At 43.1% G+C, this 20,041-nt stretch overlaps 1 protein-coding gene across 1 annotated transcript in view; it reads left to right on the top strand.

Annotated features, from left to right (window-relative positions):
* The window catches only part of KCNJ6 (potassium inwardly rectifying channel subfamily J member 6), a gene marked incomplete at both ends in the record, with an annotated part of 179,171 nt that overhangs the window by 100,273 nt on the left and 58,857 nt on the right, over window positions 1–20,041 (top strand). Inside the window, one exon of the mRNA XM_080803388.1 lies at window positions 8,840–9,760. Within this exon, the coding sequence (XP_080659514.1) occupies window positions 8,840–9,760 (921 nt within the window). The remainder of the gene's footprint in view (window positions 1–8,839; window positions 9,761–20,041) is intronic.

The following is a 20,041-nucleotide window of genomic DNA, read 5'->3' on the forward strand; positions in this document are numbered from 1 at the left end:
ACAGTAATCGAACAATGCAGGAGTGAGTAAGGCAAGAAAATCCCACCCCATCCTCAGGCTGTAGCATTTTAGAAAAGCTAATCTTCTCCTCTCATTTAGCCAATATATGTGCTTTTCTTTTTTTTACAAAGTTTACTTTTTTATTGTGGTAAAATATACAAAACATGCAATTTACCATTCTAACCATTTTTAGGTGAATACTTGTATCTCACTGAGCACATTCACATTGGTATGTCTCTCTGAACTAAACCCCCATACCTATGCAACACTAACCCCCTCCCCCCACCCCAAGCCCTAGTAACCACCACTCTACTTTCTGTCCCCAAGGATCTGACTGCTCTAGGGACCTCATATAAGTGCAATCAGACAGTATCTGTCCTTTTGTGTCTGGCTTGTTGCACTCAGCATAATGTCCTCAAGGTTCATTCACAGTGTAGCAGAATGTCCTCCCTTTTTAAGGCCAAATAATATCCCTTCGTATGTGTGTACCGCATTTTGCCTCTCCATTTATCTTGGTGGACACTTGAGTTGCTCCCACCTTTTGCCTGCTGTGTACAGATAACTGTGTTCATATGATTTTCCTGACTGGTAAGCACAGGGTAATTTTGCCTGGTCTGTGATGACGCCAAGTTCAGTTATTTGCATTGCTAGATGTCGATTTAATTCAATGTGTCTGCTGAAGTACGGTTTGAAATTCACACTGGAAAAGGAACCAGTTTGAATCTCTTTTACCACAGAAAACCTATGAGAGACGTCTCCAACACCCTCTTCCCATATTTCCCTCCACTTCTCCATCCCCTTATCATCCCCACCTCTCTGGGATGCAGTTTTGTCCCTTTTTCTGTATTTACCCAGCCCTCCCCCTACAGCACCTTGGATTGATCTCCAGTCCATGAAACACCTCACTCCACCACTGCCCCCTTCCTTAGAAGGGCAACCTCTCCCCTTTGGCTTCTTCTCAGCACATAGACACCCAACACACACACATACACACACACCACACACCACACACACACACACACACACACATACACACAAGGTCCCCACTCCGTCAGCTCCCTCCAGCCCCCTCACTTTAAACACATTGTGTATACTTCTTTTTTCTCACCCCTCCCCTGAACAATCACTCCTGAACCCACTACAGTCTGACCTTAAACCCCATCGCTCAGATGACACCACCCCCAACAAAATCACCAACACATAATAACTAATCCCTTTGACTTTGAGAGTGAGAATTGATACAGGAAAAGCAAACAGTAGCACAAGGAAGACTAAGGTGAATTCTGGGCGGGAATGACTGCAATTTTAAAAGGGGGGTAAATTTAGTCCTCAGTAAGAAGCTGATCTTGGCACAAAGAGTTGAAGACCCAAAAATACTGGAAAATCATTTTTAATGGCCACTTAGCATTCCACTGATGATATCTGCAACAGTATGTTTAGCCAGTGCTTGTGGTCAGACATTTAGGTTGTTTCTAATTTTTCACTATTATGAGAGAGGCTGAAATATATCCCCTGCATACAACTGATGGACATTTGTGGCATTGTTCCCTTAGAATAAATGTCTAGACCCTGAATTGCTGATCCAAGGCATCTAATCACTCCTAAAATATGAGACCTCCTGTCCCCTGACCTCCAGGAAGACCTGGTCAGTTACACTGCCCCAAAACACGCACATTGACAATTTCACTGCCTTTCCAACACACGCACTCCACGTACTGTATTTGCCATTCCTTTATAATTGCACCAAGTTTAGAGTAAAAAAAAAAAGTTATTATATTTGCATTGCTTTTACTTGGTTGAACAGTCTTTCCATATGCTTTTTAGCTCTGTATATTTCTTCTCTTATAAAATCCTTATTCATTTCCTATGATTTTTTTTTCTACAGAGGTATTTATTGCTTTTGTAAATTGGGAATATATATGTTATGTGTTGCAAATATTTTTCCTGGTTTGTCGTCTTACTTTTTTAACAAACACTTGAAATCTTTGTACTGACAAAAATACCAGTCCTTGAAAATAGTTTCTGGATTCCTATCATGGGTAGAAAGGCTTTCTCAACTCTTACAATTACAAAAATATATCCTCTACGCCTTCTGTGGTTTTTTTTTTTTTCTTGGCATTTAAATCCTTAATCCACTTGGAATTTATTCTGATATAAGAAATAAGGAAAGGAACTCATGACTTTTCTTCCAAGTGGGCTTGCAGTTGTCCCCACAGTGTGTGCCAAATAATGTCCCCTTTTTCTGACCCCTGGGCTGGAGTCCCACCTGGCTTCCTGCCCTGCTCTCTCCTCCTGCCCCTCACACCTCTTATCCCTTCCTCCGCCCCTCCTCTTGCTGCTCCTCTACTTCTGACTTCTTCATATAATCAGTTTCCAGGATCCTCTCTTCTATATCCTCTTCTCACCCTGCACAGTCCCCTCGGGAACTTCTACCCACACCCACAATGGCAGCTTCCCCTTGTGTGCATCGATAACCTTCCACACCTGGAGCCCAGTCCATCACCACTAAACTTCACACTTGATTTCCCACAGAAGCGCCCACCTGAGTGTCTGCAGACATTCTCAACCGAACAAACCCAAACCAGCATTATCTTCTACCCCTATGCCTCCGGCACCTCCGGCATCATCCCCCAGATGATTCCCTGTCCACACCCCTCCACAGTCGCTAATCTCCAAATGATCTTAATCCTGCTTCCTATTCAGCCCTAAATCCATTGCCACCTCTTCATCCTCGTGACTGCTCCCGTCATCCAGCACCCAGCTCTTCCTCCTCCTTGCTGGTACCCTATCTCCAGAATTCAGCAATTCCAGCCTGTGACCTCGTTTTGTACTGCTCATGAGCTGGGATTAGTTTTACATTTTTTAAGGGTTATAAGACGTTTTTTGAAAAAACAAAGAAGAGTATGCAACAGACACTTACGTTGCCTACAAAGACTAAACTATCTACTATTGGCCCTTTATAGAAGAAGTTTGCCTACACTTCCCTCTAATCTCTACTCTGCATGACTACCCTCCAGAGGGGTCTTTCTAAAATACATAAAATATTCAATCATATCACTCCCCATTTTAAGAACAATCTCCACAGCCTGGTATAGAAGACTCCGGGGTCCAGCCTGGCTCCCATTCACTGCTCTCCTAGCTCCCTCCATTTCCCCCACACATGCTCTCTATTCCGAAGCCTCTGTCATTCCCAAACAAAACTGCTTCATCCCTTCAAGACTTTCACACATGCTATTCCTGCTTTTCAAATGTCCCACCATCCCAGCTTTTGTCTACCAGGAAGCAAACACACACTCATCACCTCCTTGAGCAAACCCCTTCTGCACTCCACCCAAGACAGATTTAAGTTTGAGCTTGCTGATCTCTTCCCAGTGCCCCTTTCCTTTGTCTGGTTTCACATCGTATTTTAATTTGCTGCTTACTTCTGACCGGAGAAATTCCTTCCCAGTAAGGTCTTTTTAGAGCTACGTAGTAGACCTCACATGGCAAGATTCCCTGCATTTTAAGTTGCCTCTAATCAAGAATGCTGAAACACATTGACCACATCATTTTGATTCAGGGGAGAAAAAAAGAAAGTAAGGTAAAATAAAAGTGAGCCACATCTGATAGACCATCTAAGGACTCAAGGTAACACATGAACTATTTGAGCAGGTAATTTTTTTAAGTTTTGGTAAAACATATGTAACGTAAAATTTACCATTTTAAACACTTTTAAGTGTACAGTTCAGTAGCATTAAGTATATTCATAATGTTGTACAATGGTGACCACTATCCATTTCCAGAATTTTTTTTTTTATCATGACAAACAATTCCCCATTCCTCTCTCCCCTTAGCCCCTGGTAACCTGTATTCTACTTTCTGTCTCTATACATCTGTCTCTCCTAGGTACTCATATAAGTGGAATCATACTATATTTGCTCTTTCGTATCTGACTTTTTTCACCTAACATAATGTTTTCATTTCAAACCCCAACAGTGGGGGTTTAGTTATGATTTTCTCAGATTCCTTAAATCATGCACTAAAAGGGTCTCAATGTTTTGCTTGAAATTTTCTTTTTCTTTTTTATTATATAAGTGATATAAACTCATTCTAGAAAATCCGGAAAAAACAGAGTTTTTTCTTTTAATTTTTAAATCACCCATAAACCACCCACTCAGAGTTACCCTGTTAACATCAGTGTGCATGTCCGTCCAACGTCTGATTTTTGCACAAGGGTTTGAGAGCTCTCCTGCTTTCCTATTGGGTTTTCTGAAAGGCGTTAAAGATTCTTGAGGTACTTTTCGAATGTCCCCCTAGTCAGTGGAAGCATCACCTGAAGATTTCCGATGTAACTTGAAATGTAACAACTTCCCATCAGGAGAACATTTATACTGACCAGGGCACCCCAGCAGCCTTGCCTGGAGGAGCGCGGCCCTGCAGATTCCACAACCGGATCCCAGCGGTTCAGGGGTTGAGCCCCTCCAGCTTGCGGCTCAGTCCCCTGCTATTATTTCTCTTAGGTTAAATTTCAACACGAGGCTATTTTGCACCTTGGCTTGTTTCCCATCAGTTGCTCACCTTTCTAAAAGAGAGAGAGAGGGATAAGAAACAGCTGGCTTTAACATACAGACCCACATTTACTTTAAGCCAAAATCCCGTAAAAAGCGCATGAAGGAAAGCATCGGGATGTTTGGCGTTGCCGCCGCAGCCCTCCTTCCCGCGGTCCAACACTGCACAGGCAGCAGAGAGCCCCTCTACATCCTCTCTGGTCAAGCCACCGGCAAAAGCACGCGCAAGGACCAGCAGGTGCGGAGGGTGGGTCTGAGCATACGGCTGGCGGCAGGCACAGCCTGGGGCCAGAGGGGCGAGAAGTCGTTAGCGTCAAAGGCTGCGCAGGATCCCGGGGCAACAGGTCCCCTTTCCAAGTGCTGCTCTGAGCAGCTCAGAAACTCTTGCAAATGCACTTCACATTCCCCCTCAAATCCACACCTGGAATTCCAGGCACGAAAGGAACGTTAAGAACCATCATTGAAGTTCCCTTCTGTATCTCCCTTACACGCATTTGCATTCCTGCTGAGGGTTGCTGAGCCTCGCTCCCTGCTCAGACCTGGGATGCCCCGCTTTCCCTCATCCAGGGCTTCCCGCAATTACTTGGCACACAGCCTGGAGGCTCGGCCTTCCTTCTGCACACTGCACACCCTCCTCCCCATTGACCTCACCCTTTCTGCTCCTCGGGACTCCTCCACCGGCGTCTTCTGCTCCCCAAGTCCTTTCACATGTCATGGGCTTTGTGGTTTCTCTCAACCCCTTGCCTGCCTTTGCCCTGGGCCCCTGTGAAGAAAGAGGCCCCACCTTACCTCCCACTGCCCAAAGCCAACACTCTCCTCTCTCCTCCTTGGCTCTCTGGCTGGGCCTAAGAATCACCAGATCACAGGAGAAAAGCACACACGTGTCCGTGGGAGCCTGACCAAAGAGCACAGACAGGACGGGCGACAGAGCAGGAAGCTGTCTATTCAGACAGAGAGACAATGTGTGACGAATCAGCAATTCAAAGGAGTCTGGGCCGTGGGTCATAAGTGGTGAAGAAGACATGAGGAAGATGCGTGTTGGTTTAACAAGGTTTGTCTACACAGCCTTCTCAGCCCCCAATTCCCCGTCTCTTGTGGTGAGAGTGTCTTCCGCCCTCTTCTTATGGAAACGCCTCTGTCATGGGGGAGATTAATCTCTGCTTTCGGGAGAACAGGGGGGTCGGGGGCTTTGCACTAGCTTTTTTGTAAGTAGCTTTAATTCAAAATAATCAGTGTGCCAAAGTGGCATGTTTGGGGGGGTGACATATTCTGAACCCCATCCCCACCTTCCCATGGATGCAACTTGCCTGCAGCCACTGCCTCATCTACAGGGACCCCCGTAAAGGCCACCTTCCCACCCCCCTCCCCAGGAGGTTTGGCTTTCTTTGTTTGATTCCATTTCTAACTGTTTTAAAAGGGCACTTAAGCAGCATATGCATTTACATTTTCCCTAACACCAAACCCAAGCCCTCGGTTAACCACATGCTAGTTCATTGTACAGGCCATACTCAAACAGTCCCTCTTCTCTCCCTCCTCTTTCCCATGTCAGTCCCCCAGAGGACACTTCTTTCTGCTTCTCCGAGTCAGTAGGCTGCCCATAAAATGAGAGATAAGGCTGGATTTGATAATAGACACAAAATACATAATGGCTCAAACATGATCTTTTTCTTTCTTGTTTCTAGTCATATGGCAGCTCTTTGCCACTGACTAGGGACCCAGGCCCCTCTACCACCTTCTGACTCTTCCATAGAAGGGGCAGGAGCGTAGGAGGGGACACATTCTCTATTTAAGGCCTTGAATTAGCAAGACATACCAACTCCAGACAGGCCAGAACTCAATGCAAAAGAACCTGGGAAATGTGGCCCAGTCCTGAGCTAGAAAAAGAGGAAAAAACAACAACAAAAAAGAATTTGGTGGATCAACTGGCAGGCTCCCAGGAGTAACCAGAGCACTTGTCTCTACTCACTCATTAACCATTCAGACAGGTTCCTCTATGTCAGGTTAAATGCCTGAATTTGAAGGTTATGGCCCAGCCAGGAAAAGCAAGGAAACAGCTTCAAGGGGACATGGGGGGGAGGGGGGAAGGGAGGGTTGTATATTTCCTCTGTGACATTTTAAAGTGTGAAATATCACTGAAGACTGTTAAGAGTCATCTAATCTGGCAAGTCCTCTTCTTTGGGTTGGAAGGACTGAAGGACTTGAGGACACAAGACTCAGGTGGCTCCGTATAGTCTGAGAGCTTACCACCTGGGTCACAGCAAAACCATACACCAGGTCCACCTGGGCCCTTGTGTCCTGCAAACAAAGCCTCCCCACCATGGTGGGCTTCAGCCCAGAGTTCATCCCACATGAAGTCGTATTTAGAGACTCCCAACCAGGGCAAAATTGGTAGCTCGAGCTCAGGCATGACCACTCTGGGCCACACACATCCCCACCTTGTAGGAGTGCGGGCCTCTGCTTCCATTCAGATGCCCCAACCACCTCCATCCCATCCTGAGTCCTGAGCCCAGCTGCTTCCCTTTGACTCCTGTCCCGGTCTCTTTGTTGGAAGAAGGAAATGGACAAGCAAAGTTTCTCTTTTACAAATGAAGGCTACTGGGGGCAGTGATCTCAAAGTCAAGGTTGTCAAACCAAACAGCAGGTTCTGCAGACGAGGTGTTGTCTCTTCCTTGTGCTGAAATATAAAAACAGATCTATGGGATTGATTTTTAAGGAAACTAACCAACCATGAACAAGGTTAATCTATAAGTGAAGTTGGTACCACTCAGGTCCTCTCTGCAACTATTTTCTTATTCAGGTAAATGTTTTCTCAGCAGACTGTGTTTCTCCTTTAACCCAGGGGAACAAGTAGTTACCACAGAGAAAATGCATGGCAGAGTCAAAGACTCAGGTTGAAAGCCTGGGGTAAGAAACAGCTTATAAAACCTTTAGGAAGCTTTAAAATTATTGACTGAACAAGTAGTTTCATACAGTGGCTTATGTGTTTACTAGCAGTATCATTTCCAAATTTCCCTTGCACTCAGATTCTAGAAGAGTTTTCCTAATGCACTGTTAGCTAAAGACTGTACCAATGCATGAGTCATGAAGGCTGTCAGAAAGGAAATAACCATGAGCCAAAATTGCAGATGTTACATGTTGAGGCAGAAACTAAATAAAACGTGTAACACATAGAAAGAGAGAGAACTTTTCCCCCACACCTTTTTTTTTCCTAACCTTGGCATGAAATCAACCATTAGAGTATAAAGCATGCATGCTTACCAATATAAACCAGAATTTTTATTTTTCAGCTCTGAAATTCGGGTCACAGTTTGAAGAGCTCACTCAAAATTCTTGCCCTATATAAGGGGACTACTAGCACGGCACAATTTAAGACAAAGGAATATTTATTATAGTCTGTTCCATGCAAGCACAATAGCACATACATGGTTTCATTCAACTTTATAACAACCCAATAAATCTGGTGTCTTGATCACGATTTTGTAAATGTGGAAACTCGGGCACAAGGAATTCGCATGGTGTGTTAGTCTACTTGGGCTGCCTGCCGTAACAGAATATCAGAGTGGGAGGTGGGGCTGGAGGTTTAAGATTAAGAAGCTGGCAGGATTCCTTTCTGTCCACCTTGCTTGGTTTGGAAGACCTCTCTTCCTAGTTTGCAGATGGCTACCTTCTCGCTGTGTCCTTACATGAGCACCTGTGTGCGCCTACCCTGGTGCATACCCCTGGTGTCTCTCCCTCTTCTTCTAAGGGTACCTATTCTATTGGGACTCCAACCTTATTGTTAGTTATCTCCTTAAAGACCCTATCTCCAAATGCAATCACTTTGGGGGCTAGGTCTTCAACACAGATGGGGGGAAGGGCACAATTCAGCCCATAAGAGATAGCATGTCCAAGAGTCCACAACTGCTAAGTGGCAGAACCAAGGCTGTTTGACTTGAAACATTTCTTTATCCGGGGTGTGTTGCCTCTCCCATGTGATGACATCTCAGATGGAATGTCCCATGTAGGGGCTGACTCTTAGAACTTGCTGGAGGGAGACAGTTTCACAGCATAAGCTCTGTCCTGGTGGGAGGGGTGAGGAAGTATTCACATGAGCTAGATTACAAGCCACAGGAGTCCATGTCAACTAAAGGCCTGTCCAGAGATGCCAAATGAAAATGGCTTCATCTATTCTGTTAAAAGCTACCCAAATGCTATTTGGTTTCACTACCATACACCATACACAGTGGTTTCCATGATCGCAAAAGAACCAGCATTTCATTCCATTTTTCTTTTTTTTCTTCCAAACTAACCAGCTAATGTCCTGGAGGGCGACTCCATGGATCAGGATGTTGAGAGCCCTGTGGCCATTCACCAGCCAAAGTTGCCTAAGCAGGCCAGGGATGACCTGCCAAGACACATCAGCAGAGACCGGACCAAAAGGAAAATCCAGAGGTACGTGCGGAAAGATGGGAAATGCAACGTCCACCATGGCAATGTGAGGGAGACCTACCGCTACCTGACGGATATCTTCACCACCTTAGTAGATCTCAAGTGGAGATTCAACCTGTTGATTTTTGTCATGGTTTACACAGTGACTTGGCTCTTTTTTGGGATGATCTGGTGGCTAATCGCATACATCCGAGGAGATATGGACCACATAGAGGACCCTTCATGGACTCCCTGTGTCACCAACCTCAACGGGTTCGTCTCTGCTTTTTTATTCTCAATAGAGACAGAAACCACCATCGGTTATGGCTACCGAGTCATCACGGACAAGTGCCCAGAGGGAATTATTCTCCTCTTAATCCAGTCTGTGCTGGGGTCCATTGTCAATGCATTCATGGTGGGATGCATGTTTGTAAAAATATCGCAACCCAAGAAGAGGGCAGAGACCCTGGTTTTTTCCACCCATGCGGTGATCTCCATGAGGGATGGGAAACTGTGCCTGATGTTCCGAGTAGGGGATCTCAGGAATTCCCACATCGTTGAGGCTTCCATCCGAGCCAAGTTGATCAAGTCCAAACAGACATCAGAGGGTGAGTTCATCCCCTTGAACCAAACAGATATCAATGTAGGGTATTACACCGGGGATGACCGTCTGTTTCTGGTATCACCACTCATCATCAGCCATGAAATTAACCAACAGAGTCCTTTCTGGGAGATCTCCAAAGCCCAGCTGCCCAAAGAGGAACTAGAAATTGTGGTCATCCTTGAAGGAATGGTGGAAGCTACAGGTAAGCCATGCTCCCTCCTCGGTTTTCTGTGGGATCAATGTTCATTTTAAGCTGGACCTGACATATTTACTTATGATAAAATATGAAAATTGAATTTCACTCACTCTTCACTCCATCCCCTTGTTTCATGAAATAATATGCCTATGTGCCATTTAACCTTGGTGTATCCACCAAGAAGTCTAATAATTTAACTTTTTAAGAACCTTTGGAAAATAAATCAATAAATAATTTTTTGAAAGCACCACTTACTATATTTTAAATTTCCAAGTATTTCCTTAAATTAAAATCTTATCCATCTCCAAGGCCATTTTTAAGTGGCTCTAAAACATTGGTTAATTTAAATACTTGAGGTTATTTATTGTCAAGCCTGGAGGGAAAAGTTAAGCCTTTCAAAGGAAGCCTGACAAATTGCTTTAATAAAAATGTAATTTCACCTCTTCTTTGGAAGCCATTTTCACGACCCATAGCACTGGCTTTTCTTTTACATCAAGTGCAGGTGAGGTGTCTTTCCACATATTCTACCTGCTGAACCCCCAACTGACGTAACATTGTGGATCCAGTGAATAATTCTACCAGGAAAGGAAAAAAATTGAGGATCCATTCATCGCAATCCTATTGACCCCTCTGCTGTTAATGGCTGATCATTTGTGTGTTCTCCGGAAAATGACCTGTCCTCAAAATAGAGAAACAGTCTGTTTTATTGATGTCTTCACTCATATCTGAACTTTATACGTGTTATATATCCCAACAGCAAAGCACGTTCTGCCCATATTCATCAGTAACATTCCACAAAATAGATCCTTACATCCTGACTTAAGCTAAGAACAGTGCCCCCCACAGGAAAAGTATTAACTGAAACCCAAATTCATTATTTTCTTTCCTGTTCTTTGGAGTTATCAATATTAGACTTAAAATCTTCTTTAGATATGCAAGATCTGTGCTTTGAAGTCTGCCCTTCTGTGCTTTGAAGTCTGCAACCTGAGGCTCATGGTTCATCTCTAAAATCCAAAAATGCCCAGCCAACAACCTGGCCCCAGAGTCTTCTTCAGCCCATAACCTGATCTTGGTCATCCCTTGAAAGTCATTGATCCCCTATTTCCACTTCCCAGTACCCAAAAGGCAAAGTCATAACCTCTAACTAACTTCTCTTAGAGTGGCGGAAACATTTGTGCTAGGTTTTTTTTAAGTGCAGCAAACAATGAAAATGTGAGTAAAATCTTTGTATGGAGCTCAATGGTTGGCATGTGCTCCTTTCCATAAAACAAAAGGAACATGGACCTAATTTGAAATGGCTATAGAGAATAACAAAATAATTCATGTGAAATACTAAGAGCTGCTCATGTGAACGGGGCTATCTGTACCTTGAGCCTGACTGTCCCATGTACTCCTGAGACAATGATTGTGTGGGGGGAGGAAGAAGAAAAGAGATGAGAAGGAACGTGAGGAGAGAGGGGAGGAAACAATCCAAATGGGGATCTCTGTCATTTTCTCACAGACCAGAAACTTCTCCCACCTCTGCTGAGCACAGGGACTCTGGATCCCCCTAGTGGTAGCCAGTGTGGTACAGCTGCCGGCAGCATTAACTGACCACTCATGATGTGGTTTTAATATTAAATTTCTATTAGTGATGTACTATATGTTGACTAATTAAATTTAAATTTTCAAAAAAGATTTCTCACTATAAACTCTCCCAGTAGGACATGAGGGAGGGAAGTGGACAAGCCTTCTTACCATTGTATCTCTGAGTTCAAAAAGCAAAAGCTCCTGGAAATGTACCCTCCGGTTATTGGTGTTAATCTGAGCTTCCCATCGCAGGAGCTAAGCATCATGCTCTCTCAAACCAAAGCCCCGTCTCGAAAAATAAATGAATCCAGAATAAGCAAATTATCTTTGTAATGTCCCTGAGTTGGAATTCTCCCTGAGGCAGACCCTGTCTTTCTGATGACAGCTTGTTATGAGTGAGGCTTTTTAAAAGGAGGAACACTGTTCTCTTGGTAATTAACAGTGATACTTGTGTCTGAGCATTCAGAAGTCTTTCTTATTGCTTTCTTAGAGAAAACTTGGTAGTTGCCAGCAAAAAGAATCAAAATACTTATCCCGTGTCTGGGGAAAGGCAACTACTGTTAATTTTCTTTTAAAAAAATAAGTAAATAATTTTCCAATTTCTGTTAAGTGGAGGGAAGAGTGTTCTAGAAAGTTCCAGGTTTGTCTGGAAGCTGGATATGTCTTTATATTTTCCTGATGGAATTCATACAGTTCAGTACTCCCAGAATATCTGATCTCTTAGACTTCAGTGAGATGCTTTTCCTTTGTGAATGAGAAGCCCAAATGGCATTTATGGGTACCAAACAGGCTTTTGAGGGATGACAGAGGGAATGCTTCAAGGAGTCAAAGCCACAGGAAAGAAAGAAATGTGGACCAAACGCACACCAAGGAAAACAAATTCGCAAGGATCTAATTATTCATTGTAGGGCTAGATGGGAAATCAGAAGCCTTGAAAACAGCAAGCGGACACAAAACAACTTCCGTTTTATTCATTCCTTTCCAAAATGTCTTAGTTGGCCTTAAACCACTATCACTGATCCCAATTAGCAGGCCTCTTCCAAGGATGAGCCCCAGGCCACAACCTCACCACAGCACTCTCTTCCTGGCACGCATGTTGTGGTTACACAGCGATCCCAATATGGAAATCTGAGCTATGCTGCAGTAAGCTGGGTATCCACTGGGGTCCTTCAGTCTGCTGAGCGTCCTGGCCTAGTATAGGTCAGTTGGTGTTCCGTTGCCGTATTATATTCTCATGGCAGCTGTACTGCAGCAAGCCCGCTGTGTTCTATCACTTAGAGACAGGCATGTTTTTAGCAAATGAGAGCAAGCTCCTTGAAGGCAGGGCATGAGTCTTGCCCAACTTTAATGTCCTGCCCATCTGGCCCCAGTCCTCCACCTGATAAGTCCTCTAGCCTCATAAAAGACAGACTCACAAAAGACACAGATAAGATACAGATAAGACAGACCCACATCCTTGGTGGATGGCTTCGGTCTGGTCCAGCCCCGAGTCAGAGGGATGTGCATGGTGACCTCTCAAGAACCTTCCAGTCATGTGATTCTATTTTTGAAAACGAATCAAACCCTGGAAAATTCTGACACCAACCACCCAGACATCTGGGAACTGGCCGTATCTCATCCTGCAAATATATTTTTAAAGGGGGCCCTTTATGTTCCTGACACATGGGCAATTTTGAGATAGTGATGTTTACAGAAGGGTTCACAGCTACGTAAACAAACATGCTCAGCAGCTGTGGCAAATGCGCTTTAAAATAGTAAAGCATTCATATAGACTGTTATTTATAGAGGGCAAATTGGCCTGGAGGCTAGATGACAGCTACACAGAGCTGGGCCCACTGCCAGCCAGCTCCTCACTATAGCCTTTCTGATTGATGAACTTCCATATTTACCCCCGATTATGCAACTATGACAAGCAGTCCTTTCCAACACCTCAGCAAATGTGCCTGTTAGTTAAGATGAATCCCCATTAAGCTTTTCTCGGACACGTTTTATTATGGAGATCATAAAACTTATACAAGAGTAGACCAGACAGTAGAACTAACTCCCACGGACCCATCCTTCAACTTCTGGAGCAGTCGGTTCGCCGTCAAACCCGCTCCATCTGTACCCCCGCTCGCCAACGAACCCGGGCATCAGACCGTTTGGTCGACACACCTTTCTGCGCGTGTTTCCAAAAGACGAGGCTTCTAAAATAACCAGAGCACTGTTGTGGCCCCTAAAATATCTAAAATAACTAGATCTTTCCTTAAGATCCACTACCTAGTGTCCGAGTTCCAACCGTCTCACAAACGCCTTCTCTTACGGCTTTCCCATGCGCTTGTTGGAACCGGGATCCGGGCGAGGCTCAGGCGCTGTGACTGGTTGGGATCCCGGTCAAGCCTCGGAGTCTCTGAGCTCCACCGCCGTCTCCGAGGGGGGTTTCTCCCTCAACTTGTTCTCCAAGAAGTCCTCTTCACAAAGAAGAGAACTCAATACTTAAATTATGAAATTATTTAAAAAATCATTAAATTTTAATAAACACATAAATAAATAGTAAATTGAGTAATCGAATTAAATTATTAAGTATTAAGACTTAAATACTGCCCAGAAAACTGGGGGGGGGGGGGGGAATGGAGGGTGGGAGGCAGCCAAGGCAGGGCAGGTCTGTGAACACTACAGATGAGGAAACAGGGCTGACAGCGCAGCAGCCTGCCTCTGGGGTTACTGAGGAAGAGAGGAAGCCGGAGAAGGCAAACCGGAAGTGGGTGTCCCGCAGACCAGAAGTCGGAAACCGGAAGTGGGGGGGGCGCCAAATCGGAAGGAGTTTCTGTCTCCAGAGAAACGTGCTTGTGGAGAGGGTTTTGTAATCAAAAAATCACACTGCCCGTCCCAGGAGTTCCGAGCTGGAAGGAATCTTCTCCCAGCTCTTACTTTACAGTAAGATGAGGAAATGGAGACCCAAGTAAGATGAGTCGCTCACAAGACTAGTACTTGGCTAAAGCCAAAGGGTCGCTGTGAGAGCAGGAACTTGAAACCTAAGCTCGGTGACGTTTACAGCCTCCAAGCCCAGTGCTTTCTGCATGTTGAATGCTGCTGGCTCATGAGGGTTCAACAGAGAAGCGCACCCGAAGCAAACGGGGCGCTTCTGTTTGCACAGTGTGCAGTCTGTCCTCCCTTTTCCTGTACCATGGGCTCCTGTGTATCTCTAAGGCGTCTCTGTTGGTCTCCAGTGTTACCAGTTCCTTTTAAAACTCTTCATGCATTCGCGTGGATTTTTAACAGCCACATATTAAAATGAGAACGTGCCGCAAAACAGCACTGTAATGCAAATCATGTAAGCGAGGTCTACACAAATACCCCGGAAGAGTGCGAGGTTCTGTCAGATCCGATTTCCAAGTGCCATTTTTCTTTGCTGTGATCAAAATGCCACTTCATTATAATAGAGGAGAATATGAGATCACAGATTTTGAAAAGGTGGCACTTCACAGATAAGATGATTGAGTGTGAGCATTACAGTACTCTTAAGCTATTTCTAGTAATGATATTTCATACCCATTACATTTTTCAAATCTTATTTTCTCCTTTTGATAAGTTAGGGCTAATCTCTCCATTGACAAGTTGTTATCTTGGGATTTACCATCTTTGTCTTAAGAGTTATAACCCCAACTACCTAACCTAGGAAAAGAATTAATTGATGGGATCTGAAGTGTTAAGAACTTGGGTGAAAACCTCCTGGTAAATCTGTATAAAAAGGAATTAAAAAAAAAAAAACTTCAAGGACACATGAATTTATTTTTCCTAGGTAGAAATCTACCATTCATCAACATCAAGAAATCCAACTATCCTTTCTCCCTGGAGCATTAGGTTCAAGTGATTTATTCAGGGCTTCTTTCCAAAATGTCTACCTCAATATCCCAGTAGTGTCATTGGCTGGATAAAAACTAATGGTAATTACTTCCCAAATAGAGTAAACTTTTTGTGATCCTCAGTAGTTTGAGAACACTGTGTACTGGTTCACCAAATGTCCCAACAATCTGAGGTGGGATGCTACAGAGCATGCACAAGGTTTTAAGCTTTTCCACAACCGCTCTAAAGGGAAGACTACTGTAACTCTGTTAAGTGCTATAACTCTGTTAAATATTTCCCCTAATTTAAGAGGCATGTAGGGTCCCATAATTTAGAAGGTAGTACATCAAAATGACCATATATTATTGTGTTTGTGATTAACAAAATAAAAAAATTGACAAAATTGACCCAAAAAATTTTATTATTTAAATGCCCATACCCGACAATCCATTGTTCTTCCTTTTCTAAATAGGCCATGAGGAACTACTGAAATAGATGTCCCATGGAAGTCAATGATGGAAACATAATACATACAATTTAGATTAAAACCCAAGGAAAAAAAATTGAATTAGCATCTAGAAGTTACCTCTGGCCCAAACTCTAAAGTCAATACTCATGTTGGGAAGAAATAGCTCTATGAAAATTAAGAGATGAGTGTCAAATAGTGTGAAGTTTCTAATTAACATATCCTTAAATCAATGGAGCTTTGTTCTTTCTTAGGACATTCCACAATATGGAATTGAGTGGGGACAGCACGTTGCCAGTGAAACAGTTCTACTGGACAATTTCTAATGACCAGGAGAGAATCATGGGGGGAAACCATGTAAATTATTCATACACATACATACACACTACCTACTGAGCTAAACAGCCAGAGTGCTTCTTCTCCAGTTAAGCGTGTCCCTTCTCTTCTCTTACACCAACCACTTGCAAATTCTATTTGTTATATTAATTGTCTAGTATGCCTCTTTTTTAAAAATAATCTCTCTCAGCTACAGCTAAGCTTGAGTGTTTTTTGGTGTTGTTTATAATGCCAGACCATCCTGGGTTCAAACCACAGTTGCTCCATTCAATGGCTACCTTAATCTCTCAATGCCTCGAGATCTCCACACTAAAATTGGAGCAATAATGGTACCTACCTCACAGGTAATCTTTGACTTCCTGATTTTGTGAGAACATATCATTTCTTCCCCCATAGACTGCACAGGTGAAAGGCCACAGAGAACAAAACTTGCAGAGGATGGGAAGTCTGGCAGTCCAAAGGGCCAATCACAGAGTGGTTCCATTGTTTTCAGGGACCTTGCAGCTGAAGTCTCGACAGAATAACAAATGACCCTCTGAAGGCCCTCTGAATAGTCAAAACGGCAAATGTTAACTTGTGATAGCCAGTTCAAGAAATGCATACTCACAACTGAGAGTAAATGCCAGCCTGGCCTCTGCCCCAGTTACTTACCATGAATTACAAATCGATGGGATGTGAATTAATGAGGATCACTGGACTCAGAAAAGACTTTGCATTCCTATAGATAGTAACATTTCATCATTATAATTTCTGCCCAAAGTGGGCATGAATATAGATTATTCTCGGGTCTTCTAAGGCAACGGCTCAGTGAGGACAAGGCCAATAGTCTGCATTTGAAAATGGTATTTCCATGTTCCCAGTTCTCCTCCTAGGTTTCTCATAAGAACTCTAAGGTATTGGGTGATGTCCCAATTTGGAGAGTATAGTTTTGTGCTTTGAACTGAACTCAACTAAATAATATTGACTTACATAATAATTCCTTAGAGATACTTCTGCTTTAAACTATGGATATACTTCAACAAAATGGATAGTCACCCTCAAAGATATAGGGGTTAGGGGCACTGACCCCCCCCCCCATGCAGTTAAAAATCCATGTATAGGCACCTGGGTGGCTCAATCGTTAAGAGTCTGCCTCTGGCTCGGATCATGATCTCAGGGTCCTGGGATTGAACCCCGCATCGGGCTCCCTGCCCAGCCAGCAGGAAGCCTACTTCTCCCTCTCCAACTCCCCCTGCTTGTGTTCCCTCTCTCACTGTGTCTCTCTCTGTCAAATAAATAAATAAAATCTTTTTTAAAAATCCATGTATAATTTTGACTCCCCAAAACTTAACTATTGATAGCCTGCTATTGAACAGAAGCCTACCAATAACATAGTTGATTAACACATACTTTTGTATGTCACATGGAATATATACTATATTCTTATAAAGTAAGCTAGAAAAAAGAAAATGTTAAGGAAAGCATAAGAAAGAGAAAATACATTTACAATACTATACTGTAAAAAATCCACACATAAGTGTACCCACATAGTTCAAACCTGTGTTGTTCAAGAGTCAAACGTAAATAGTATTTTCTGTGTAGCCAACTCCATTGTTCTTTATTGACTAAGAAGATAAAGATACTGTAGCAGTCAGGTTTCTATAAGTTATGCTTCAGTAACAAACAACCATAAAGGCTTAAAACACAAAGGCTTATTTTTCAGTCACATTACATGTGAGCTACATCTCTGTTCACATCCTGTTTACTCCAGGATGCAGATCAAAGGAGCAAGCAGTCCTATGTAGGACTTGCCATTCTCATGGCAGGGAGAAAAAAGAGAAAATGGCAGGACGCCTCACCACTGTAGCTCATCATTTATTAGTCATAGCAAGCCATATGGCAGTGATTGCCATATGTAATTGCCTCATAGGATGTGGAATAAACAATTGAGAACACAATAATACAATCTACCACAGATAACCAAGTGGTTTTGAAAACCAGGAGACTGAGTTAAAAACTTTTTGTGAGTTAAGGCTTAAAATGGACAGTCATTAGTGTTGTGCACCAAATATGTCCAGCTTCATCCTTCTAGACACATTTGGATCCACATTTTCCTGTTCCTGTTGAACATGTGATGTGCATTCTTCCAGATGTATACACATAAGCCCCGCATATCACTCTGGTGGAAAATTCACAAGCCAATGTGTAATGTTCCGTTCCACTTCTACGGTACTCAAAGTACATGTCACAGTGGAGCTTCTGTCATCGTGGACTGTTGACTGGCTTTGAAAAGCAGACCCCTATCAAGTCACTTGGATCATGTAGCACGACTGAGAAATAACCTCATGCTATTGGTTAATACTGGGTTAAGCCACTGAAATTTGGGTTATTACCATGGTGAAATCTAGCCTATCTTCTCTGACACAAAATATCACACTAATATTTTGACAATTTGGCTGTTGTACATTGCTAATAGCTCTAGATTAGCCATGAATTGAATCTGTAGTTAGTTACTTTGCAGAACGTCCCCTCCCCACTTTAAGTTCTCCCTTCACAGGCTATGCCTTTCAGATCAGACAGGTTGACTTCAAATTCTGTCTCTACTCCTGAGTATCAGTGAAATTGGCACATCAGATTCCTTCATCTCACCAAACTTTCTTTTCCATTCTGTAAAGTGAGAATGATACTTATATCTACAAGAAAATTCCATGAGATAATATATGTAAGTCACTTACAATGGGACCTAGTGCATAGTGAAGTGCTCAGTAAATTTAGAGAGTGAATCTGTAATTCTGTGAATCATGCTATTCTCATCCATCATTCTTATAGTGTCTATCAGATACCAATTACTTTAGTACATGGTATGCACAAAGATTATTTTCAATCCTCAAAACAATTTGGGAAGGTAGGTATCATCCTCATTTAACAAATGAGGAGCTGACTCTTGAGTGGGGAGTTACAGAGTAACTTTTCCAAGGATACCCAGCCACTGAAGGGATAAAGCCAGGATTCAATCTCAGAGCTGCCCACCTCCCCAGTCTGTCTGACCCATGTCTCTCAGGAGGCGGCATGGTACACACAGTCACATTTAAAGGGATGGTTATTGATTCAGGTTCATCAGTGCACTGGCAATTATGGCTCAATGATATATTCTTTTCTGATTAGTGGCCTTGGCTTGCCCATCAGGCTCACCTCACCTGACCATAAAAAGTGGGGAAATCTGCTCTTGCCTAATGTTTGGCACTGTATCTCCTGAAAAGACACCCACTGGCTCATACTCCAGATTCTGCCCAATTCAGTGTTATCAGGTGACCATGCCAGTTGATGCTCTGGGCCAACCCCAACCAAAACAACCTGATGCCATGCCAAGTATAACCCAAAGTGCAATCAAACAGCCAGCTCATAAACCCTTAGGGAAGAAAAAGATAAAGTTTAATACTGGAAGGGAAGAATCAATTTTGACTCTGAATTCCCTGCCAGAAAGTACAAAAATAAAAATGTCTGGACTTTGACTAGCCTAATTAAACCCTGTTGGGGCTTCTATTTCATTGCAAAATGTCCAACAAGACTCTTTTTGGGGTTTGATGATGATGATAATTTTTCTCTAGTCATTGAGATCATCCTTAGATTTTAATTACACTTTTGCTAAGTAAATACATTTCGGTTTACACTTTCTCAAGCATACTTTAAATAGGGTGAATATTAATAGGAATCTGTGAAAGCCAATAGTTGAAGAGGGGATGATGGGTGATGACATTAGAGAAGAATCCACAATGCGAGCACCGAGGAGACAAAGTTAAAGGCTGAGTCTAAAGAGAATCAATGCCCTGTTCACAATGGCCCCAAATTAAGTATGTTTAGTACAACATGGAGAGCTAAAGTAGCAGTGAATATTAGTACTTTATTTGTTTCAAATACTTGGTTTTCTATATTGTCTGTTTCTCCAAAGTTGAAAAGATTGTTAAACTTTAGGGGAACAAAAATGATGCTGGTCCATAATTCTTGCAGAAGGTTTTAAGAATCCGCAAGGTCCAATAACGGGCAAGAAAGATTTCCAAACACCTCCCTGAGACTTTCCACCATGATTCCTTTGTGTTCACCCAGAGGGACCT

Source organism: Martes martes (genome assembly GCF_963455335.1).
Source record: "Martes martes genome assembly, chromosome: 1".
Lineage (NCBI taxonomy): Eukaryota > Metazoa > Chordata > Mammalia > Carnivora > Mustelidae > Martes > Martes martes.